This window comes from Acipenser ruthenus, chromosome 5 (assembly GCF_902713425.1).
Source record: "Acipenser ruthenus chromosome 5, fAciRut3.2 maternal haplotype, whole genome shotgun sequence".
NCBI lineage: Eukaryota > Metazoa > Chordata > Actinopteri > Acipenseriformes > Acipenseridae > Acipenser > Acipenser ruthenus.
The window spans coordinates 64,939,548-64,965,256 of NC_081193.1; the positions used below are offsets into that span (position 1 = coordinate 64,939,548).

Consider the following 25,709-nt stretch of genomic DNA (forward strand, 5'->3'; position numbering starts at 1 on the left):
GGGATATCTACAGATACAGTAGGTGAACTCCTAAGTAAGGGAGGCTGTGTGGTCCAGTGGTTAAAGAAAAGGGCTTGTAACCAGGAGGTCCCCGGTTCACTCACTGACTCACTGTGTGACCTTGAGCAAGTCACTTAACCTCCTTGTGCTCCGTCTTTTGGGTGAGACGTTGTTGTAAGTGACTCTGAAGCTGTTGTGTAGTTCACACACCCTAGTCTCTGTAAGTCACCTTGGATTAAGGTGTCTGCTATGTAAACAAATAATAATAGTCATTTGACTGTTTCAGTGTCTTGTGCAATAAAATATATAGCTAAACATATATATTTTTGTATTAGGTCTGCAGTTTTGAGTAAAGTTATCTTTTAGACAGATTTGTAGTGAAAGAGTTAAAGAATGGATGCATACTTGTCGTATCAAACCAGTGCTGTCTTGGCTGTCCGTGGTGGCTCAGCACCCTTTTGTTACAGGCATTTTCTAATGGTTTTGTCTTGATATCCTTTAGATTCTTTCTCCTGACAATGGCACGTAGCATTTCTTTTCCTTGACAGTTTTATTATGGTATTTTGAAAAGCAGACACATAGCCAGGTTCAAGAATGAACAGTCATTAAACAGCACAGGATATTAGACTGTTAGAGGCTGGAGGTGCCACGGTGGGTCACATCAAAAAAGTGAGAAATATATCTGCACACTCCTAAACTACAGTACATATTAGCTAACAAAGTAATTCCAGTACATCTTATCTAGTACAGCTATTGACATCACTTTGTAGATTTCACATTTTTCTATATGAAAAATGCATACATTGTTAAATGTTTATTTTATTTTTCATGGTATTTTTTCATAGTATTTGTAATCAATAAAACTGGCGTCTTTTGCACTCTTTTCGACACTGCACTTCCTCCTGAAGAAACACATCTGACACTGTTGTTGTTGTTGTTGTTGTTGTTGTTATTATTATTATTATTATTATTATTATTATTATTATTATTATTATTATTATTATTATTATTATTATTATTATTATTTCCCAGACAATGACTGCAATATTATTATTATTATTTATTTATTAGCAGACGCCCTTATCCAGGGCGACTTACAATCGTAAGCAAATACATTTCAAGTGTTACAATACAAGTAATACAATAAGAGCAAGAAATACAATAACTTTTTTTCAAGTGTGACAAACCACAATTCAATAATACAGCAGATAATAGTGATAGTTACATCAGGATATGATTAAATAGTGATAGTTACATCAGGATATGATTAAATACAAAATACTACAGGTTAAACACTTGGCAGATTACAGTATTCTGAAGTACAGGATTAAATGCAGTAAAATAGGGGGCAGATAAGAGCAAAATAAAGCACATTTAAATGAAGGGTGATAGTGTCCCAGGATACAAACAGAGGAGTTCTACAGGTGCTGTTTGAAGAGGTGAGTCTTAAGGAGGCGCCGGAATGTGGTCAGGGACTGGGCAGTCCTGACATCTGTAGGAAGGTCATTCCACCACTGTGGAGCAAGGGTGGAGAAGGAGCGGGCTCTGGAGGCAGGGGAGCGTAGCGGAGGTAGAGCCAGTCTTCTAGTGCAGGCGGAGCGGAGAGGTCGAGTGGGGGTGTAGGGAGAGATGAGGGTCTGGAGGTAGCTGGGTGCAGTCTGGTCAAGGCATCTGTAGGCTAGTACAAGAGTCTTGAACTGGATGCGAGTGGTGATCGGGAGCCAGTGGAGCGAGCGGAGTAGTGGAGTAGCGTGGGCGAAGCGGGGCAGAGAGAACACCAGGCGGGCAGCAGAGTTCTGGATGAGCCGGAGCGGACGGGTGGCGGACGCAGGGAGGCCAGCCAGGAGGGAGTTGCAGTAGTCTAGGCGGGAGAGTACCAGGGCCTGGACCAGGAGCTGGGTAGCATAGTTGGTGAGGAAGGGTCGGATTCTTCGGATGTTGCTCAGGAAGAATCGGCAAGTGCGTGCCAGAGTGGAGATGTGCTGGGAATAAGAGAGGCAGGGGTCCAGGGTGACTCCGAGGTTCTTAGCGGAGGAAGAGGGAGATAGTGTGGTAGATTCCAGAGGAACAGAGATAGAGAGATCAGAGGAAGGGGAGGAGGAGGGAAAGAAAAAGAGGTCAGATTTAGAGAGGTTGAGTTTGAGGTGATGCGAGTGCATCCAGCAGGAAATAGCAGATATATCTGCAAAGAGCGCTCTTTAAATTTTTTTTGCAAACAGCTTCAATTCAATTTCCGTTAAAAATATAATTCATCTTTACCATAATGTGTGCGTTTTAGAGGAACATATATATATATATATATATATATATATATATATATATATATATATATATATATATAATATATATACACAGACGTGCTCAAATTTGTTGGTACCCTTACAGCTCATTGAAATATTGCTTCATTCCTCCTGAAAAGTGATGAAATTAAAAGATATTTTATCATGTATACTTGCATGCCTTTGGTATGTCATAGAATAAAGCAAAGAAGCTGTGAAAAGAGATGAATTATTGCTTATTCTACAAAGATATTCTAAAATGGCCTGGACACATTTGTTGGTACCCCTTAGAAAAGATAATAAATAATTGGATTATAGTGATATTTCAAACTAATTCGTTTCTTTAATTAGTATCACACATGTCTCCAATCTTGTAATCAGTCATTCAGCCTATTAAATGGAGAAAAGTAGTCACTGCTGTTTGGTATCATTGTGTGCACCACACTGAACATGGACCAGAGAAAGCAAAGGAGAGAGTTGTCTGAGGAGATCAGAAAGAAAATAATAGACAAGCATGGTAAAGGTAAAGGCTACAAGACCATCTCCAAGCAGCTTGATGTTCCTGTGACAACAGTTGCAAATATTATTAAGAAGTTTAAGGTCCATGGAACTGTAGCCAACCTCTCTGGGCGCGGCTGCAAGAGGAAAATCGACCCCAGATTGAACAGAAGGATAGTGCGAATGGTAGAAAAAGAACCAAGGACAACTGCCAAAGAGATACAAGCTGAACTCCAAGGTGAAGGTACGTCAGTTTCTGATCGCACCATCCGTCGCTTTTTGAGTGAAAGTGGGCTCCATGGAAGAAGACCCAGGAGGACTCCACTTTTGACAGAAAAACATAAAAAAGCCAGACTGGAATTTGCTAAAATGCATATTGACAAGCCACAATCCTTCTGGGAGAATGTCCTTTGGACAGATGAGTCAAAACTGGAGCTTTTTGGCAAGTCACATCAGCTCTATGTTCACAGACGAAAAAATGAAGCTTTCAAAGAAAAGAACACCATACCTACAGTGAAACACGGAGGAGGCTCGGTTATGTTTTGGGGCTGCTTTGCTGCGCCTGGCACAGGGTGCCTTGAATCTGTGCAGGGCACAATGAAATCTCAAGACTATCAAGGCATTCTGGAGCGAAACGTACTGCCCAGTGTCAGAAAGCTCTGTCTCAGTCGCAGGTCATGGGTCCTCCAACAGGATAATGACCCAAAACACACAACTAAAAGCACCCAAGAATGGATAAGAACAAAACATTGGACTATTCTGAAGTGGCCTTCTATGAGTCCTGATCTGAATTCTATCGAACATCTATGGAAAGAGCTGAAACTTGCAGTCTGGAGAAGGCACCCATCAAACCTGAGACAGCTGGAGCAGTTTGCTCAGGAAGAGTGGGCCAAACTACCTGTTAACAGGTGCAGAAGTCTCATTGAGAGCTACAGAAAACGTTTGATTGCAGTGATTGCCTCTAAAGGTTGTGCAACAAAATATTAGGTTAGCGGTCCCATCATTTTTGTCCATGCCATTTTCATTTGTTTTCTTATTTACAATATTATGTTGAATAAAAAATCAAAAGCAAAGTCTGATTTCTATTAAATATGGAATAAACAATGGTGGATGCCAATTACTTTTGTCAGTTTCAAGTTATTTCAGAGAAAATTGTGCATTCTTCGTTTTTTGTGGAGGGGTACCAACAAATTTGAGCACGTCTGTGTGTGTGTGTATATATATATATATATATATATATATATATATATATATATATATATTTACTGGAATTATTATGTAGTGCCCCATAATTAAGTGTTTCCTGCAAAAGGCTAAACAAAAACACTATTTAGAAAATGAAGGTGGTTCACTGTTCCTTCTTCCTTGGCAGTAGCAGGGCTTGAAGATATTATTAATAGTTGTGTTTGGCAGACAAGTGATGTTTTGGGTATGAGATACATTAGGGTAGAGTGATGTACCTACAGAACTTCTGTTGGGGATTTTTAACACACAAGACTACACTTGCAGGTTCAGATGGGATTAACTTAGCATTGAGCTGTGGTACTCTGCAGCCAATCAGAATGTATTTGAATCCGTGCATTTGCACACTGTAATAAGGTGTCTGTAATAAGCAATTCAGAGACCAACAACCAGACTAATCATTCAAAGTGGCCCACTTTCTACTATGTATGGTATGTCTGCATCAGTAAATCCCATTGTAATCATATTAAGGACATTTGACTTAAAAGCAGGTTTGTATTGGTGATATGCAAATAAATAATTTCATAAACATGGATTTTATTTTTTAACTGGTTAAACCACAAGGAATTGCAAACATACCTTTAAATATTAGCCTAGCTTTTGTTACATAATGCAAGGTTTGGCTAGAACTCCTTTCTAGCCAAACCTTCCAGGGTTAGAATTTTAGGGTTGATCTTCACTGTGAAACATTTGGCTATTTCTTTTAAAACACCAAGTCAATATGCAGCCTACAGTTGTGAATTTCACAGGTTGTTAAACTTTAGAGTTTGACAGTTTTTTTTAATAATTTGAATTGAATTACTATATTGTAGCAATACATCTACTGAAGAATGTATATTGAAGCCACATCTCTTGCCTACAACATACTATCTTTTATGAAACTCTAGCCTTGAAATGTCATGGGCCATCTTTGCTTTATTTGCCATTACAATAGAGTAACCTACGAAAAGTCTGCCCCCTGATCCATTTGTTTGGGCAAGATGCCTGAAGACGTTGAAGGTTTTCCTATTTTGCTGCTGCCTTCTGTCCTCCTGCACCTGTTGAATGCATGAACAATTTAAACTAGAATAGCCATGAGCTACAGAATAGCTTTGTAAGGATTTTGGTATTGTGTAACCTATTAAGAGACCATGTCTAAACTACTGTATCAAGTGGCATAATACTTGACCTGTTTCATTGTTTGAGGGAAATATTTGCTGCTGTCTGGCGCTTTATTGCACCAAAGAGGCCCAGATTAATTTACGTAAAAAACAATTGCCTTGCCTTTTAAGAAAATGTATCTCTGAAGACAACATATTAACGATGGCTTTCTTTCTCTTCTCTCTTCCTGTTTTTGTAATCTAGATTGTAACCAGGGGCTGTGAGACATCAGAAATGACCCTCCGGAGGAACGCACTAGGCCAGCTCGGGTTCCACGTGAACTTTGAGGGAATAGTGGCAGATGTTGAGCCCTTTGGATTTGCATGGAAGGCTGGCCTCAGGCAAGGCAGTCGTCTCGTGGAGATCTGCAAAGTGGCAGTGGCCACTTTAACCCATGAGCAGATGATTGACCTCTTGCGGACATCTGTGGCTGTAAAGGTGGTGATTATTCAACCACATGAGGATGGCACACCCAGGAGGTAAATATATATATATATATATATATATATCTTGTGGTTTTAATTTGCTTGTGGCTTCATTCAGTGGGAAAGGGGTTAAAATAATGAAAGAAGTGTATAATTTTTCTGTCACACACTTCCATTATAATAGTATTTTAATAATTAAAAAAAAAGAAAGCTTTCAGTTTGAGGGCCTTACTTTCAGGTATGTGGTCTGTTAATGTTTCACTTTCAGTCTCAGAAGAGTCAAGCATATCACTGGCTGCAAATAATGTCAGTTATTTGAAGAAGCAGCTAGTTTGTTAATGAAAGGGAAAGATGTGTTGAATGGTTGGGTACAACTCTAATATTCAGATGAAATGACCAAGAAAATACATTGTTATATCATGTTGTTCTTTTTAAAACTGCACCTACAACAGGTAAAGATGTTTTGAATGAGTTAATTAGATAACCCCTTTGACAAATAATGACCAACTTGTCGCTTGTCAGCAATACCATTTTAGTTGCTCTTTGATCATTCAAAGCATGCTTAGATACATCCCAGGGACGAATGATGTGTTAGCAAGTGTTGATCCTCGATGGGCTTGACAGCTTCTTCTCATTCACAGCATTTCTTATGTTCTTTTAAAAGCATTCCCAAAGCTTTTGAAACACCTGCTTCATGTTTTTATTCTTTAATCATTTGTATTTTTTTTAGTCTTGTATCATAAATAAATCCCACTCCTACATTATTTATGGAACTTTATGGAACTTTTAAAGTGGTGATTTGTCTGAAGGACTACAGGTATTCTGTACTGTAGTTAAGATAATGTCAAGTTGCGAAAATATTAACACAGAACGGATTAGAATTCCTGCATTTTAATGCGAACAATTTTTCATTCATGAAACTCATTTAATTATGGAATAAGAAATAAGCAGATGCTTATTTTAATGAGATTAGCTGACTTGATATTTCCCTTTGCTATAATAGCTCCAGTTGATAGATCATTTTGGATAAGATTGATTTTTAAAGTTTTTTTTTGTAACTAATCTGCTTTATGAGCTCTTCCCTATAACACAACCAACTGACGGTTCAGCCTCTACCATGATTTATTTTAAAATCTCATTCATATGTAGAAATATAAGAACCCACAACATTGAATGGGTTACATTCAACCTAAAGCAAATTGGCATAAATGAACAAGTAATTCAATGGAAAACCCTGTTGCTGAGAAAAGTACAATGCTGATAATGAGTGCAACTGGCTTTGATTGGGAGGATAGGGTGCTGCATCCTGTCTGTCCTAAAATAAAATAAAATAATGGTAGCGCAAAAGCCCATCGCTGCCATAAAAGCTAATTAGATGAAATACAGCAGACTACACATTTAATTTTGCTTGTCAGGCAGTACTGTGCAAATCAGGTATTTAACAAAAGACCTGAAACAAAAACAGGAGAATGCAATATTAATAGCTGTAATAGTAATGGGGAAACAGTTGGTCTGTAAACTATCAGACCATCTACAGTCATTATATTCTAATTATGATTATTTAATATATATCTTGATTTAAAGACAGAACAATGGTTACAGTGTCTGACAGTTATTATTTAGTCTGTATGTTATTTACTGAGTCAGCAACTACAAGCACATTATATGTCCCCCTCTTCTTATAACATATAGCTTTACAGCATTATAATGCACAACCATAATCTTCATAATAACCAATAAGTCATTCATCACTGTAATGTCATTACAGTTTCGATTGGCACCATAACATTTTGTTGTGGTTGTTGTTGATGTAGCAAACATAATTTCACCATTCTGCAATAAAGCACTATTGTTTTTGTGTAGGACAAAATACTTTTCAATTGTTTTAATTGTGTTCAGGAGCTATACAATGGCATGGACAGGTGTTTATGCAGTGTAGCAGACAAATCTGTGTCTGGCTGAAGACTTCAGCAACTATCTTTATAGAATAAAATGTAAAAATAACATACACCATAGACCAAAGGAAAGGTGTGCATATGTTTTCTCAAAAATAGAGATGGCAGGACTTGGATGTCCTCCAGCACTCTTTGGTGTCGTAAGCAAGGTTGGAGATTACAGATCTGAGCAGCGGTGGCTCATGTGTGTAATCATGTTGTAAAGGTGATGCTTCCTGAGTTTGTGCTGGCAGTGCTGTTTTAGGTTGTATGCTCATGTGTTAGTCACTCCCAGTAGTTGATAGCAGAAGTGCTCTCTGGTTTTCTTATCACTACATCTGGCCCTCTGTTTTGGTGGTAAAAGTAGTCCACTCCATTTCCTTCCCTGTGTCATGACTCATGTATGTCAAGGAAATTCTCTGTTGGCTAGCTCAGCCTTTACCAAAATGGGCAGCTAAGCTGGACTATATTTCTTTGTCTTTTGCTTGCTGTTAAATTGAACATGGTATGTGCGTTTGCGTAAGGAGTCTTGAGGGTTCCCAAATAACTCAAGTGGAAACTCATCAGGTCAACAATGATCTCAGTTTAAAGGAATTTGTGGGAAAATTCAGACCCTATTCATTCGGTGCAGTCAGATTCAGTAAACCAACAAAAACCTTTAAGCAAAGCACCAGGCGGTTCTGCTCCAAAATAGTTTTGGATGTAATATGTTGAAGACAAAATTGAAAATAGGTTCTGAAACCCAAGCAGTGCCAGTATTTTTTTCCCAGCAGTTTGAAATAGACCTACAGTATTTAATGTGGTAAAGGTTTAAAAATAATCCATGGAAATGGCCATTTTGGAAAGGCCTTAGCTGTCCCTTTCAGTGAAAGTGGACCGCACAGAGTTATTTTTTAAATACGGGCCTTTTATTTTATTTATTTATTTTAATATAGCTTCATGCCTTTTAAGGAGTGCAGTACCTCAAGACTTCCACATTAGATGTGTGTGCCACTGTACATGGGCGCTTAGCCATGTCAGAATTAAGCCAAAATCATTAGAGGCTCCTTGAGTAACTAATAATATTTTGTATCTTGACAGAAAACTACCTGTTTCTGGCAACTGATATGTGCATTTTGGGGGAAAATGCTATTTTTATTTAATTGGTAACCACTGACAAACAGTTTGCGACCAGTTTCACTTAGCACTGTGAAGAAGGAAAAAAAAGACAGAGTTTACTTAATGACCAGAACAAAGAAAGCAGTATTGCTGTATGACTCCTAGATTTGTTGTCATGTGGCTGGGGTTGAACCATAGTGTGTTTTCTTGACAGTAGAAAATGGATAAAGCTATTCCATGATATTTAACAACCAGCGCTGAAACTCACTGGTTCAGGGTTAGAAAGGTCTGCGGTCAAAGATTAGAGTGCAGATAAACATTTTAATGATGACTGTTCATACAGAATTGGGTAAACTAACCAACTAGGATTGGTATTTTTCAAGGAATTCAAGGAATAACATGAAATGTAGAATATCATATTTGTGTTGTGACCATAAGGAGCCCTCTACAGTATAAGCAAAACATTATTTTGCATCTTGTTTACATTATTTAACCCATATATTAGTTAATGCATAGCAAAAGTGCTTCAGGGTAACACACTCATTTGTTTAATGATTGGGTTAGCAGCATTGTCATAAAATGTCATAAACAGTTTTTCTGAATTGTTTGGCATAAGTTGGGGGATGGGGACGTGGAAGTGTTTTTCAAATGCTGCTGTTGGTAACACGATGGTGGCAGACTTCCTGAACCAAGGCACTTTCAGCTGGATAGCATGGATCTCTATGGGCTGGTTTTATGGACCCTGATTAGCCCAATTTAATATTAGACAGTCCAAGATTACTGCTAAGCAGGGTCTGTGAAACCAACCATAAGAGTTATAGCTTCCAGATATGGATCTTATTGGGCTGCCCTCTGCTGCATTTTATAAGTACTCTATTACCTAGGTGTTTAAAAATTCAAACTACATAAATGGCATAGTGCTGTGTACGTAATTCTATGCCAGAAAATAAAATTGTGTTAAGACCTTAGGTTTTAAATCTATGACCTTGCTGCCTTGACAAAGCTTACCCATTACACTTTACAGATTACACGAGATACAGTATATAAATTACGGTATATTTCGACATTAGCTAATAGTGCTTTGGGTCTCAAATGATCTACAGTATGATTTATAATGGTTCTTTTTGAGAAAACCTGTTGGTGGCCTGTGCTGCATATGAGCCAGATACTAATATTTGTCAAAATCCCCAAAATGCATGACTAAAATGGAAAGTCTGTGACTGATAACAAGTGATTTATGATTGAAGAGCCGTTATGCAATGATGAACTTCATTTAGATTAGAGTTTACTTCCAATAAAAATGAAATCAATTTCCAGCAGGTATTTCAACTTTAATAAGCTTGATCCTTTTTAGAAGATTTAAAACACACACACACACACTAAACCAAGCAAAGATAGTTACAGCAAAGGATGCCGAACCAGTATAAACAAAATCGTAGCTCAGAAAGGCAAGCTTTGGCGGCCTTGGGGAGAACAGCAAAACAAAGGCAGGCATCTATGTTGGTGGTACAGTGTGAAATCCATTTATTCCATGCCATATTTATAACATTTTGATATAAATTGGTAATATGACAAATCTAAATTGTCAAAATTCATGGACTTATTTTTCTTCTACTTCTACTACAAAATGGGCAGTGCGTGTTTCAGTACAATGTGCCATGCATGTTTAATGTGGGAAGCTAGTTTGTACCGAAATAGACTTAAAATACACATCTGCTGAAGGAAAGACTGTCTGTACACATGCAGTATGATGTCATGTAATGGATCTGTCTTGCTTCAGGCTTATTTATGCTAAATGGCCAAATTTAAATCTTAATTTTGTTTTTTGTCAGGGGCTGCTCAGAGCTGTACCGGATTCCAATGGTGGAGTACAAACTTGACAGCGAAGGCACCCCTTGTGAGTACAAAACCCCTTTCAGAAGGAACACAACATGGCATCGCGTCCCTACTCCTGGTGGTCTGCCCGTTTCGCGTGCCTCTCCCATCCAAGGACCTGCCGACCGGCTGCAGGGCCAGCAGTTTCTTCAGCAGGCCCAAGCAGCCATTCCCCGCAGCACCTCCTTTGACAGAAAGCTGCCAGATGGCGCGAGGTAGTGTACTGCATTAAATTCCTTCCACTCCACATGCAGCAGTTGGACGCAAAGTTATCTTAGCCACTCTGTTGACTATTTATGTTACAACTGACAGGGTTAATCACAGATTACAGGTCATTATCTGGGGACATCCACTGGAAAATAACTTTTGACTTCACATACATAATCTTTTTCCCTCAAAAAAGGGCAATGTAGCGTACTACATGTTATGGTGATCTATAAAAGCCCTTAGAAAATTATGATGTAATAATGCTAAAAAAACAAACATTTCCGGAGAACTGGTCAAGCTTGTAAGGCTTAAAGCCAAAGAGTTATTGGGTCGCATAGTAGAGGCCCCTCAAAGTGAGTGCAACACAAAGTTCTTAAATTGAATTTTAAGACTACTTTTTTAAAAATGTGCAAATAATTGTATATATTAAATGATTGAGGGTTTTTTCTTTTTTTTTTTTTAGTTAATTGAAAACATTTATAAATTATTAGACCCCCTCAATAAGATGGTACATCAAGTGGTTAATGTGTGTGTGTGTTATATTGTATTGTGTTGTGTTGTGTTTTTTTTCTTTTTAATTGTTAACTCATTTTTATGTAGTATTGATTTACTTAGCATGATTTCATTTCCTGGTTGATATTATAATTAAAATGAATAACCTTTTTTTTTATAGTATGCATACATTTTTCACTTTTTGTTTGCACTATTATATTATTATTATTTTTATTTATTTCTTAGCAGACGTCCTTATCCAGGGCGACTTACAGTCGTAAACAAAAATACATTTCAAGAATCAGAGTACAAGTAATAATACAATTAAGAGCAAGATAAATACAATGACTATACTTCTAGCAAGTACAAGTATGACAAAATACGATTCAATAACAGAGCGGATAACGGTGTCAGTGATAGTTACATCAGGATATAATTAAATACAAAATACTACAGATTAAATAACACTTGACCGATTACAGTACTCTAAAGTACAGGATAAAATGCAGTAAAATAGGGGGCAGATAAGAGCAAGTAAAGCGCATTTAAGGAAGAGTGTCCAGAGGGGAAAAAAAGAGGCGTTCTACAGGTGCTGTCTGAAGAGGTGAGTCTTGAGGAGGCGCCGGAAGGTGGTCAGGGACTGGGCAGTCCTGACATCTGTAGGAAGGTCATTCCACCACTGCGGGGCGAGGGTGGAGACGGAGCGGGCTCTGGAGGCAGGGGAGCGTAGATGAGGTAGAGCCAGTCTTCTAGTGCAGGAGGAGTGGAGAGGTCGATTGGGGGTGTAGGGAGAAATAAGGGTCTGGAGGTAGCTGGGTGCATATACAGTAAGTTTCACATTTTTATTTTAAATTTTAAATTGTGTAAAATGTAGCCAAAGCCATCATAGTTTGTACTTTTACTTTGTACTTTTTTTAATGTTTAATGACAGCCTGTTGTTCATTACACCATCACAGAGGCATGCTGTGATGGTACCGCTGTGAAAAGACTCCAAGAAATCCATGTTGAAATGCCTGAATCTGTTTATCTCTCTAATTTTATAAAAAAGGTCACTTTGCAGAGAATAATGACTTATCTGTGTGAGGTATTTTAACTTCACCTCTTACATTTCAAATGTATTGACCTTACAGTATGGGATTTATACTAGTTGCATCAGTGACTTGAGTATTTTATTATTTTTTCTAAAGCCCAGGTCAATGCAACATATGTAATAGTTTACCAAAAGTCTGTTTTTGTATTTGTCAACTCATTGGGAGAAGTGTAATCAGAGTTTTCTGTATTTTACTTGATAATGAGTAAGGCTACGAGCAGGTCATGGAAATTGTGAAAGTTGTTAATTTGAATGAAATCCGTGAAGTCTTGGAAATGGATGTAAAAGCACATTTGATTAGGCGCTTCCTTTTATTTCCTTTAAAAAATGCAGTATGTCATGCACTGAAAATACAAATCTGCGAGTTTGTAAATTGTTTGGTTGTGTTTGCACACAGCATTTACGTGCATGTATAAGTCAGCGAATGAGATAGCATGTAAATGGGTGACAGACGAACAAATGCATCGGAGAACAGAAGTTAACCGACCTTACAGAGGCTTTCTTCACAACATGCTGTTTCAGAATTGTGGAAAACTCTAAAACCTAGTTCATACTTCTGTCGCAGATGAATGCGATACGTCCGGCGCAGATAGCTAAAAGCTGTGCAGCTTCACTATTTGCTGTACAAAGGACGCATCTTGTTGTAGCCATTTTGACTGCTGTTCGTACTTTTAAATATGAACAAGGTTTATAAAAATAAAAAAGCAACATTATTGGTACATCAGTCCTCTCAACCAACACAGAACCCGAAAGGGAGAATTTCAAACACTAATTAGAGAGATGTGGGTATGTGACAGTGAGAGAGATTTTAGAATGACAGGTGAAAGGTTTGATGGTCTTTTAAGGCTGTACGCCTTTCCAAAAAAGACTCATGTCGCAAGATTGTAGAGGACATAATTCCGACTTGTCTCACAGGGGCATAGTTAGGAATAGATTTTTACCGAGGCAAAAATCAAATTTGTGTCTTAAAAAAAACAAACCTGCATATCCTGTTATGAAGGTGAAAGTTATCATCTTATAAAGCCTGGAGATTATTAATGCAAACTGAAAAGCAATATACATTACTAACTCTTTACCCAGTGACCCACCTTGGATGATTGAAATTTCATGACCCATATATTTTTAAAACAAATTGTCTCTCAGCAAAACAACACAAACCTAAAATGATCCTATTCACATTGTCAGAAATATGTGATATTAAAAGGACAAGAGACATGCATTTGGTTCACTGCTACTGAAGTTAATGTTGAGACTGGTGACACTGATGCTACAGCTGGAACTAGTAAGACTGGTGCTGACACAACTGGGGCTGGAGACTGGTGCTGACACAACTGGGACTGGTAAGACTGGTGCTGACACTGCTGGGTCTGTTTTCAGCTCTTAAACAGTTGCGTATTTCAAGTTACTTCTAAAATGGCTGCGGGTTGGGAACCACTGCACTACAGTCAATAGTAAAATGTTACTTTGCTTAAATATGCATTTATATGGAAATAAATTAAGGCAATGTTATACATTAAAATATATGGATTTATTTTCCAAACATATTTTCGGCGTATGCAAATGTTGGTATTAGTGTCAAAATACACCTGCGTATATGCTACTGGGGATGAGAGATTGAGCGATCTTTTGGTTATTGCAAGATAACCCGACAAGTAAAGACATTAGACTTACAAATACAGGCTGGTGTTAACAAATTTGCCAAGATGTAAGCGAGACGCTACCCCCTATATTTTAGTTTATTTGTGATTATCCGTGTAAACATGTTATTTAAAACGTTTCTACATATTTCTTCTTTCGACATTCCCAGGAATGTGGTGCTTATTTAGTAGTTTTTGTTTATTGGTTTATATTTGATAAAAAGTGTCATTTTTTGTGTAAAGCAGGTTAAATGTATCAAACTTAACTCGAGTTTGTAAGTACAGGATATATCAAATTTGGTGAGATGCATTCAAATGGATGCTCTAAAACGGGGGTTCTCAAACCCGGGCCTGGGGACCCCATGGGTCTTCTGCTTTTCATTACAACTGAGCTCTCAATCACTTAACTAAACCCTTAATTAAAGTAATAATATTTATATAGTATATAATCTTTATATAGTCCTAGTCAATACCCCGGCTGTCAAATATGTACAGCCTGAGATCACAGTAATGTTTAGAAGAAATGGCAAATACAATAATAATAATAATAATAATATAAAAACATGTCGATTTATGCCACAGTTAAAAATGAAAGTGAGCACATTATTAAAAATAAATCTTTCGATATAGTTTTGTCCTTTTTGTTTTTGTCTTTTTTTTTCAAAAATATTCCTAGACGATTTTTACCATGTACCCTGAGTCGGAGACCCTCGACTCCGACCAGTGAGCTTGGGGGCAGAGATCTGCTGGGCTGGTCTTTGTCCTCCAGAGGCTGGTAGCCTGCAGACATCCGCTCTTGAGTTCCTGGGTGTAAAAAGCCGTCGATTGGCTCATGGGATCAGAGGACGCCCACTGAGCTTCTGGTCCCTGAGCTGTGTGGGGAATTGCTGCTGTGAAGGAAAATAATAATAATAATAATAATAATAATTTGGCATTCCAAATTGGGAGAAAATCAAGGATCAAAATAATTGGAGATTCTAAATAAAATAAAGAAAGAAAAAAGAAAACGTAAATGTATTTTCTATATTGAGATTATATTTGTACATGGAGAAGATAATTAGTGGCTTTTTCAAGTTTTTCTCTGAGGTGAGTACTCTGGGGTTTCTTTCCAACATTCACACTCTGACACACATCACATATCAATTTAATGTGTTAAGAGAAATCACATGGTTTTCCAGTTTCTTTGCTGAACTACATACTCAACATTGTGATTACTAAAAAAAATTTCGGTGCCCTCTCCTTCTAAAAGGTCTTAACATTGTGTCGTTCTATTATGCTAGCCCAGTGAACTTGAAGAGTTATGTGTTTGTATTTCAGTTGGCATCAGTGCTTTTAAGTCTCCACATTCCAAATGCTGTTGCCTGAAGTGCTGTGTGTCATGTTTCACGTTGAGATTTGGAACATGTCTGTTGGTTGATACTGAGAGACACAGTTAGGCTCCTATAAATAGGATTTGGCCATCTGCTTTGAGCAAATATATTTCCTTCCTTTTTATATGCAAAGGAAAAGGGACAATTTTCAAATTCACTTAATCTCCCCCCCCCTAAGCAATTGCCAAATGTTTTGATAAGCAGTTCAGCCTAAAAAGCCATCCTTTTGAAAAGGGAAACATTCTGTTCTTTCTCTAAGACTGAACTAAAATGCATATTGGGAGAGCCAGTGGCTCACTTTTGACCCATGTTTATTTTCTGTGACATGATTAGATTTGATGATTACAAGAGAATGAGTGAGTGCTAGATTACAGTTAATCCCTGTGAACAAGTTTGTATCTCGATGAACCACACTGTATGAATAACTGATGTTGATTTATAAAGTGTAATTGCACAAGACACTTTGCTTTTGACTGTTAAACTACTGTATTCATGCAATAACTGATTTTATTCAACCTATGTGAATACTAAATAATAGCAATATGTCCTCTGTTTTATTTGTAGGCCAACTCAAGATGTTGAAAACCCCCAGATACCTCGTTGCAATAAAAGTAATGCCGGTCAGCACTACAGAAGCTCTCCAAGCAACCAGTCATCCTCCAGTGACCCTGGGCCTGGTGGAAGCAGCAGTTGGGCACAGCAGGCAGGATATGAAGGGTAGTTAATTACTTCTTATTACTACAGATGTATTTTCAACTTCAAGCATTGGCCATGCAGGCCAGTCAGTTACAAGATAATCCACTGGCATTTGCTATGTCTTGGTTGCTGCTGCCCAGTGTTCTAGACAGTCTGGCGTAAATCCAATATGTTCGCAGATCTGGTTACAATTACACCTGGGCCTCTTTAGTCTGTCTTCCTGGAGGCCATCCAATGGTTACCGGTAGAATATTTATTTTAGACTAACCAGGATTCTTTTTTTTTAATGTGTTTTTATCTTTAAACAGCTGCACACATTTTTAATGTGTGTCCTTTTTGTTCCTGTTTGTTTACAGAAATCTTGGCACTGTTACATTTGCTTGTATCAAGAGGTTAATAGTTAATGTCTCGACTCCAGTACTGAGTTAGAACTCTGTCGATATAGAGAACAGTGTCCTTGACAAAGAAAATGCAGTATGTGTAATGATGAAATGAATTTGTTAACCGAGACAACGAAAGCTGTGCCTTTGCAGTTGCAGAGGACACTAAAAGTCTTTGCTCAGTTGGCAGAGGTGACAGTGTTACCACATTGTAAACTATCCAGAAAATGTTTCATCTTTGTTAGTTTGGTTCAGTTGTGTAAAACACATGTCCAGTAAAGCTAAGTACATACACTTCACTGATTTGAATTACTGCCACATTTTAACCGGACACATTTGACCAACATGAAGTAATTTAGTGTCAATCACGTAACCTATCCATGTATTTATATAGCAAGTTCCAGACATGTAAACTTCAGCAAAAAGGCAATAGGCAGTGGCACGCCATACAGCAGGAAGCAGCTTGAGAGAGGGCCGCTATCCAAAAACATCTAGCTTGGCTGCACCAGCAGATATAGAACTGAAGTATTGTCTTTCACATGCATTGCCTCCTTTGCAATATATAAAATTCTAGGTATTGAAACTTGAGGTAAGAGACTTAATACTCTTTGGTGACACTGTGTATTCTAAGTAGGATTAATATCCAGAATAGAAAGCATGTCAATATATTTTAATTCATTTGCCCTTTCTTGTTAATTTGCCAGGAAGTATTTAAGTTGAAGGCTTGTGACAGCCTGCAATTAGGAATTGTTAGATCTGTATAAAGCAGCAAGGGTTGAGGATGGGGGGAGGGGGGAGGGGGGAGGGGGGAGTACAGTGTTTTTATTCAATTTCGAGGGTGCATTGCCTCCTTGTTGGACTCCTATTCTCTCCCAGTTATTACTTCTTTATATAGAATAGACAAAAAGAGCATCTTGTGACTGATCCTATTTCTTTCCCAAGGTGTCAGTCTCCTGTTCTGCATGATCATCCAGGCGATCCATCTGGCACTCTGGCAGATGGCGATGGACCACGAGAGAGGGAGGGAACTTTAGAAAGGACCAGGTCTACTGGTAAGCCATTTAATATTGGTACCTCAAGTTGCATGTTTGGAAATTGCTGTAGTATGTGTGTGTGTGGTGGGGATGGGGTTAATTTTGACTTCAGAATTCAAGGGAATTCTCACAAGTAGTACCTTTTTGAATTCACTTTTTAAAGCTTATTTGTGTAAGAGATTTGTTTAGTGTTCATGTGTTATGTTACAGATGCAAAGTGGCACATACCATCCACCAAGATATTAAATTCGTTGAAAGATAAAGGCCTTCAGAAGGAAACCAGTGGGAAAGACTCACCAAACAAATTTTCACATGTAAGTCTATTTTAGTACTAATATATATTAAGGGACAACAATTACCATATTCAAATTAGCCTTTTTTAGAACAATTTTTAATGTATGGAAGAGTTTTTGTGTCGGGTAATTTCGTGTGGTACAGCGTTTGATTATATTTAAAATTTACATCGGGCATTTCCATGTTATGTTTATTTGTACAGTCCATCTTATTAAAAATGAAAGATGTTTAAATATTCATCACAATTTTCAAAGAATATTATTTGAAACAAAGCATGTTTTATCCCACAGTAATCTTATAAAATTTGGGAGCTTTTACAGTGTCATAAATGAGAACGTGTCATATTTTTCAAGAGCAGTGAGGTGTCTGGCAGGATGGCATTTGTTTATCAGATAACTAACTCTTCTTAATTTAAGTTTTTGACTCTTGCCATCATTTTCTCAGTATTGGCACAATGTTGGCCTGGTGGGCCTGCCTTTGCTTATGGTTATTTACACTAATGTTAGCTTTATAGTTACAGTAAGCATATATTGCAAAATATGTATTTGTTTAGTGCCTTGACAATTAAGACTGCTCAAAACTCAATAACATGAACAGCATAAACAGCACAGCACAGTGGGAAGCATACCAGAGTTCTTTATGTAGTGAATTTTTTGATTACCAGTATGCTGCTCTTGGATAACAGCTTTCTCACTGTTAATGGGTTCATTTCTACCTGCACTTTCTTCAAACTACAAAAAATGAAAAAGATGTAAAAAGAATGTTTATTATAGACTCCTGGAGAGCCCATTCTGTTATAAAAGCTAGTGCTGCAAATTACATACCTAAACCAACATGAAATGTCACCAAAATATTTTTTTTCTTTGTACAAAATCAGTGGGAAATCATTGATTCGTAATTAGACACAATAATACGAGTTCTGACCATAATTTCTTAGAAATTACAATTGTGAAATGTGAACAACTGTGCCCTTACTCCTTAGCTACTTTTCCATATCCTTGCCAAAAATGTTTTTGTTTATAAATGATTGTGCTTTTTTATTTTTCCAGCAGAATGGAGATAGAAATTCCAGTCATTCCAGCAGCAACACCTTATCAAGCAATGCATCGAGCAACAGTGATGACAAGCACTTTGGCTCAGGGGATCTCATGGATCCTGAGATGCTGGGATTAACTTACATTAAAGGGGCTTCAACTGACAGTGGGATTGACACTGCCCCATGCATCCCACCCAGTGGTATGGCAGCCATGCATTTGGCAGGCAGCCGGGCAGCCCAACACAGCCGGGCTGAGCAGATGATACAGTGGGCAGATCATCAAGAAGATGCAGGGCCAGAGGAAGAGCAAGCCAAACTGTTCAGCATCCAGAGCTATGCCTCTGCTATAGCAGCTATAGCAGCCAGCCACGCTACCGAAGGAAGTATCGGAGACCTCAGTGAAATCTCACCCCACTCCAGGTATATATTGTACCTCCTGTCACTTTTACTACGTACAGTTCTCTCTCTTGTGTAAGATTTTGAATTATTGCTCTATGAAAACTACATGGTGTGCTTGAATGTTGGTGTTCTTTTGGCAGTGTAATAAGAAAGTTTTCTTTTGTTTCTGCAGTGTTAGTAATAACAAAAATGCAATGTGCAGTTCAAATCTATTTTTTTATGTTTTTTGCACGGATCGGATATAAGGTTATGTGAATTCTCATAATTATTGAAGTTAAATACAGTAGAACCAATCCTGTAAGACATAATACCCTGTATTAACCGATGAACCTCTTGCATGTGTCATTTACACATGCTGCAACCAACTGAACGGTACAGAGGGAAACTGATCCATGCACATATTATTATGGGTCTAAAAGAGTACATTCAGTGCTTTGCAGGACAGAATGGAGTCATTTGCAGGTAAAAAGAAAAGATGGTGCGTTTTGAAATTCAGTTTCACTTTTTACATGCAATTCACGTAAAACAAACTGCCCAGCTTAACCATGTACAATAAAAGAAAACAAGAAAAAGAAAGCAAAGGGTTAATGTCTGTACAGATAAAAAGCTGAAACCATGATTTTTTTTCAGTGATTTTTTTTTTCTCTTTTTTTATTATAAAAAAAGCTATTTAACACGCACTTAACGATGCAAAAACATATATATTTTGGCATGCACTGAAAAAGCACAGTAATTACTGTTTTACATTGTTACAGTGCTTTGTTTTGCAATAGTTGTCACAGATTTTCTTTGTATAAACATGCAGTACTGTACTTTGGTGTTTTACACTCTGATGTACCTGACACTATAATGCCACGATGTGGATGAAGCAACTACAATGCAGTATAACTCCTCCCTCTGAGGTAAAATATTTTCATGTATCTGTTGGGCCCCTGGAACCAATTCAATGGAGATGACAGTGTGGCAGGATGGCTTGCAGTGGTGAGGTGTGGTGACGTCACGGACCAGGAAGTAACTGAACCAAAACAGTGGATGGGCGGGTGAAACTGAACGCAACGGCGTTCAGCTGATTTTATTACATAAATAAACAAAACAAAAGATTTAAACAAACAAAACACAAAACAAAAAGCCGTGTTGGCCAAACAAATAAACAGAAACAAGTATATTTAAATATAGCAATTGTTCTTAACTGTTTTCTCTCTCCTCGCTCTCTCTGCTCCCAGTACTCTCCTCTGTACACTCTCCCCGCAGCACGGACAGCTGCAGGTTCTTATACTCTGGCCGAGGGGTTAACTAGCTGTTAATTATCTTATTACCCCTTGGCCACAGTCTGCATGAGTTTAGTAAGGATACGTGACTGTCAGCTAGTTAAATAATCAGTAGCTGATCAGCCACGCATCCTCACAGGGTTTTTAAATATAAAAACAATAACAAATACGCTGCGCTTTTATCCGCGCCGCAAACAGTAATATAAATAATAATAAACAGTGCACATATAAATATAGGGGCGGGACACTCCGCCACAGACAGGTTCTACTGTACCCTGTTTCACTGAGCTGCATTTATAGCTGCAGGTTACCATTGTTGTAGCTTTGTTTTGGAGTGTTGTATTAAAAGTGGTTTAGTTGCTTTTATCAAGATTCTGTGAAAAGGATATGAGTAATCCTATTCCCTCTTGTTCTTTAGTGAGAAACATTTCTATAGTAAATTATCTATTGAAACCTCTAGTTTTGTAGTGCACTATTAAGTACTACTTTTTTGACGACTTGTGCTTCACTTTGTCAGATCCACATGCTGGATTAGACTATAGATGCTTGTGGCAGGATGACAGAGGTTTGAGGCTCAGAGACAGTGGAAGGGGCAAAATAATGATCTTTATTAAACAAAAATAATCAAATAAATAGGCACAAGGGCCCAAACAAAAGGTTTAAACAAAATACAGAAATGTAGGCTGGGCATTAGCCTTCACTACAGTTTCTTTACCAAAAAAAACTAAACAGCACACCAACAAACAAAACTCACCCAAAAACTCCTCTCTCTACAAAGGGTTTCAGCTGTCTTTTATAGTCTGTGGCTGGAGCCCAATTAACTAATAATTAACAATTATACACTTAAGGCTCCAGCCACATTCTCACATGCATTTTACAGGGAGGAATTTAACCCCCTCCCTGCCAATCCAAAACAAACCAAGAATCACTAAAACCATAATGAAAACAGTAAAAACAACAACAATAACAAAACACAAATTTATAGGGACGAGCTAGCACCCCATCACATTGCTCCAGTTTGAAATTAAAGATGTGACAATTGGTCTTGATTTTTAAGGTATGCCTTACTACAGCAGTTTAATTTTATGACATGTGACATATATTAAGCGTATGAATTATTTATCATACAGTATTATTATTATTATTATTATTATTTATTTCTTAGCAGACGCCCTTATCCAGGGCGACTTACAATTGTTACAAGATATCACATTATACATTATTTCACATTATACAGATATCACATTATTTTTACATACAATTACCCATTTATACAGTTGGGTTTTTACTGGAGTAATCTAGGTAAAGTACCTTGCTCAAGGGTACAACAGCAGTGTCCCCCACTGGGGATTGAACCCACGACCCTCCAGTCAAGAGTCCAGAGCCCTAACCACTACTCCACACTGCTGCCCGTACAATCTATGACATATGACAGGTCCAAGAACAGTGGGTGTTTACTCATAGACCAACCCTGGGTATCGTAGCCTGATTCACACGGGTGTACTGAGACTTCAGCTTGCAAATAAGTTAATGCAGAATTAAATAAGATGAAGTGAGTGATAAAGTACCAGACAGTTTCAAACATATTGTACATCATTGCATCTGTAATCCAAACATTTGAAGCATTCTTTTAATCAGATCTTTGTCTGTGCCTTACAAAGGAAATGTGGTCAGCAACCCAAAGATCAAGTGACAGTGATATTATTAGATGAGTGTTTGATCATCAGCTCTATATGCCCTATCACACTGCACTGCCATAAGCACAGCAAATTGCTTATGACATGCCCTGAATCCATGACCATTCCTTTACAGTCGCATTCTCACAATTCATTTGAAAGTAAAATCTCCCGTCATTTGTGAATATATAAATTTTCTCTTGAGCTGCATAACTACAATGATTTAAATCATTTTCTTAGCCCTCATTAGCTTAACATAATTTTTGCTGTTGACTAAAAATGATACTATTGGTACTGGAAACTACTGTATGTGAATGGGCAGAGTACTGCCATCCAGCTTGATACATTGGCTTCCCCAAAATTTAAGTGAAAATAAAGTCTTAGAAACGATAATGGACAGTGAGCGTGTGGTTCAAGCCGGGCTTTAAAATATTAGTGTTGCTAGAAGCACTGGTAATTATTTCAGTATTTGTGTTAAACTCCTTTGTGTGTTTCTGTATTTACTATTTAGCAGTTTGCACCACTCGGGAAGTCTTTCCGCACGCAGTTCAAAGAACAGTGGTTCCTTGGACACCTCCAAGGTCTTCATAATGTCTCAGAATAGCAGTCAGCAGGTCTCTGGGTCAGAAGCAAGGGCGTATGTTCGACAAGGCGCTGTCAGCAAGTACCTGATAGGGTGGAAAAAAACTGAGGGCAGCCCACCACCTGAAGAGTCTGACATTACAGAATGTGGGAGGTGAGGTGTGAAATGGAAAATACATGTAGAACAGATGGGCTATGGTGAACCACTGCAGTAATTTATTATGGATATGACTTCAAATTCATAATACTTTTTTAATGTAAAAACTGTGAATAAAGCAGAAGGGAATCTAAATTAATATTATCAGTAGTAAAAAAAAAAAAAAAAAGGAACAAACAATATGATACACATGTCTAGTGGCAGTTGTTACATTCAATGTGTATCATCATAAATCCAATAAATTTAAATTAGTTGATTTTAGTTCTAATTTATCATCTAGGATGGACTCTATAGATTAATTAAATGGGGGGGGGGGAAACTTGTTTATGTATCGCATACCTATTTTTGTAACCAGCCGTCCCAGTCTTTGTAGCTTAAATGTAGGCCACACGTGGAGAGGCATGCTAGAATGTGGGTCACAACTTTAGAATTACAGTATAAGGTACTATCCTTCTTGTGTGTGACCTTCATTATAAAAGTCTGTCCAGGGGTTCACATAACTTTTTTTTAGGTTCTCACGTGAGTACCAGCAGAAATAGTCTGTTACGCACCAAATCACTGTCTAGCTCCACCTCCTCCTCCTTCCGACAGTTCAGACAATTGGGATGGCAGTGTCAGAGACCACAACAATAGTTTCTGAATGTTTAAATAGGAGTTCGGGTTGCTGGTTATTAGAATTAAAAAGTCATCACGTATTCTCCATTATTTCAATATCCTACCACCATATTGCCACCTTGGGGATTAAAAAGCAAAAACCCAAACACTTTGTAGCTTTATTAGTGTTGTTGAACCCGTTAGCCTGACGGCACAACAGTATTTATACAAGGATATAACTGAGGGGGAAAAATATACTATTTTAAGTAAAATGGTTAAGTAAATGTATTTTTTTAAACTTGCATTTAAATGCAACAGCTTTTATAACGCCTCTCACCCATGCTCACTTTGCGAAGTGAAACGTCCACGAGCTTCCTTAATGTCACTCCCCGTAACTGCATCCTTCTTCTCTGAATGGATGGCTTAATAGAGATCCCTGCCATCATTGCTTGTTTCAAGTGCCCATTAAAATAAAATGAATGTTATGAACTGGAGTGGTTCCACATATCACTCCATTTTTTTTTAATATAAACTTGAAGTAGCCAATAATAGCACAAGCAGGGAGGAACTGTAGTTAAATTGGAACCCTCCTGGAGATTGTTGATGGAGCCCAGAGACCCTGAGTTGCTGGGAAAAATCCAGAGTTTAGGCAGGTATTGCTTGCCTTGTAAGCGTGACCGCCCTCGCTGCCTTTATGAAAAGTGCTTTTCTGTTAAAAATGTACTGACGGTACGCCTTTGTGTCCTAAAGAACAATATGGAAGTCCACATTTTTCTTTAATGGTTTACATGCTTACCTGCATATCAGTTAATTGAACAAATATTTAGAAACATACTTCATTTTAAATAGATCCTAGGTTGTAATAACACCCTGCTCCTTTTAATAGTGTTTGTGATGGCTTGAGTGTGTGTTTTTACTTGTGTGTGAGGTAGTGTCTTGACCTTTCATTGCTTTGAAAACTAGATTTCCTGTATATCTTTGTTGGCTTGGCTATTTGGGGTATTCCATACATCAGAAATGATGATTTCTGAGGCCCCTTAAGTTTGCTTCAGGTACTCCATGTTACCATTTATACTGTGTACCACCGCCAAACCCCATGAGTCTTCACTAAGTGGCTATTCAGTCATGTCTGCCTTTCCATGAGATTATTATTATTATTATTATTATTATTATTATTATTATTATTATTATTATTATTATTATTATTATTATTATTATTATTATTATTTCTTAGCAGACGCCCTTATCCAGGGCGACTTACAATCGTAAGCAAATACATTTCAAGTGTTACAATACAAGTAATACAATAAGAGCAAGAAATACAATAACTTTTGTTCAAGCAAAGTACAAGTGTGACAAAACACAATTCAATAATACAGCAGATAATAGTGATAGTTACATCAGGATATGATTAAATAGTGATAGTTACATCAGGATATGATTAAATACAAAATACTACAGGTTAAACACTTGGCAGATTACAGTATTCTGAAGTACGGGATTAAATGCAGTAAAATAGGGGGCAGATAAGAGCAAAATAAAGCACATTTAAATGAAGGGTGATAGTGTCCCAGGATACAAACAGAGGAGTTCTACAGGTGCTGTTTGAAGAGGTGAGTCTTAAGGAGGCGCCGGAATGTGAACACCAGGCGGGCAGTAGAGTTCTGGATGAGCTGGAGTGGACGGGTGGCGGACGCAGGGAGGCCAGCCAGGAGGGAGTTGCAGTAGTCTAGGCGGGAGAGTACCAGGGCCTGGACCAGGAGCTGGGTAGCGTAGTTGGTGAGGAAGGGTCGGATTATTCGGATGTTGCTCAGGAAGAATCGGCAAGTGCGTGCCAGAGTGGAGATGTGCTGGGAATAAGAGAGGCAGGGGTCCAGGGTGACTCCAGGGTTCTTAGCGGAGGAAGAGAGTGTGGTAGATTCCAGAGGAACAGAGATAGAGAGATCAGAGGAGGGGGAGGAGGAGGGAAAGAAAAAGAGGTCAGATTTAGAGAGGTTGAGTTTGAGGTGATGCGAGTGCATCCAGGAGGAAATAGCAGACAGACAGGTAGAGATACAGGAGGAGATGGTGTAGTCAGAGGTGGGGAAGGAGAGGAAAATCTGAGCATCATCAGCATAGAAATGGTATGAGAAACCATAGGATGCGATGAGGAGGCCCAGGGAGCGGGTGTAGAGAGAGAACAAGAGAGAACAGGAGAGGACCCAAGACTGACCCTTGGGGGACTCCAGTTAAGAGAGGGTGAGGTGTGGAGGTTGCTCCACGCCAGGTTACCTGGTAAGTGCGGTTGGAGAGATAGGAGGAGAACC

At 38.2% G+C, this 25,709-nt stretch overlaps 1 protein-coding gene across 5 annotated transcripts in view; it reads left to right on the forward strand.

The window, feature by feature from the left end:
* Positions 1 to 25,709, forward strand: part of LOC117403032 (signal-induced proliferation-associated 1-like protein 2) — a 138,216-nt gene that overhangs the window by 81,376 nt on the left and 31,131 nt on the right. For 2 of the 5 annotated variants that reach the window (XM_059024379.1, XM_059024380.1), the window contains exons 9-15: positions 5,364 to 5,638; positions 10,449 to 10,706; positions 15,852 to 16,004; positions 17,306 to 17,415; positions 17,608 to 17,711; positions 18,741 to 19,147; positions 22,582 to 22,806. In XM_059024379.1, coding sequence (XP_058880362.1) covers positions 5,364 to 5,638; positions 10,449 to 10,706; positions 15,852 to 16,004; positions 17,306 to 17,415; positions 17,608 to 17,711; positions 18,741 to 19,147; positions 22,582 to 22,806 — 1,532 coding nt within the window. The remainder of the gene's footprint in view (positions 1 to 5,363; positions 5,639 to 10,448; positions 10,707 to 15,851; positions 16,005 to 17,305; positions 17,416 to 17,607; positions 17,712 to 18,740; positions 19,148 to 22,581; positions 22,807 to 25,709) is intronic. The other 3 variants (XM_034004867.3, XM_034004870.3, XM_059024381.1) reach the window with 2 other exon arrangements.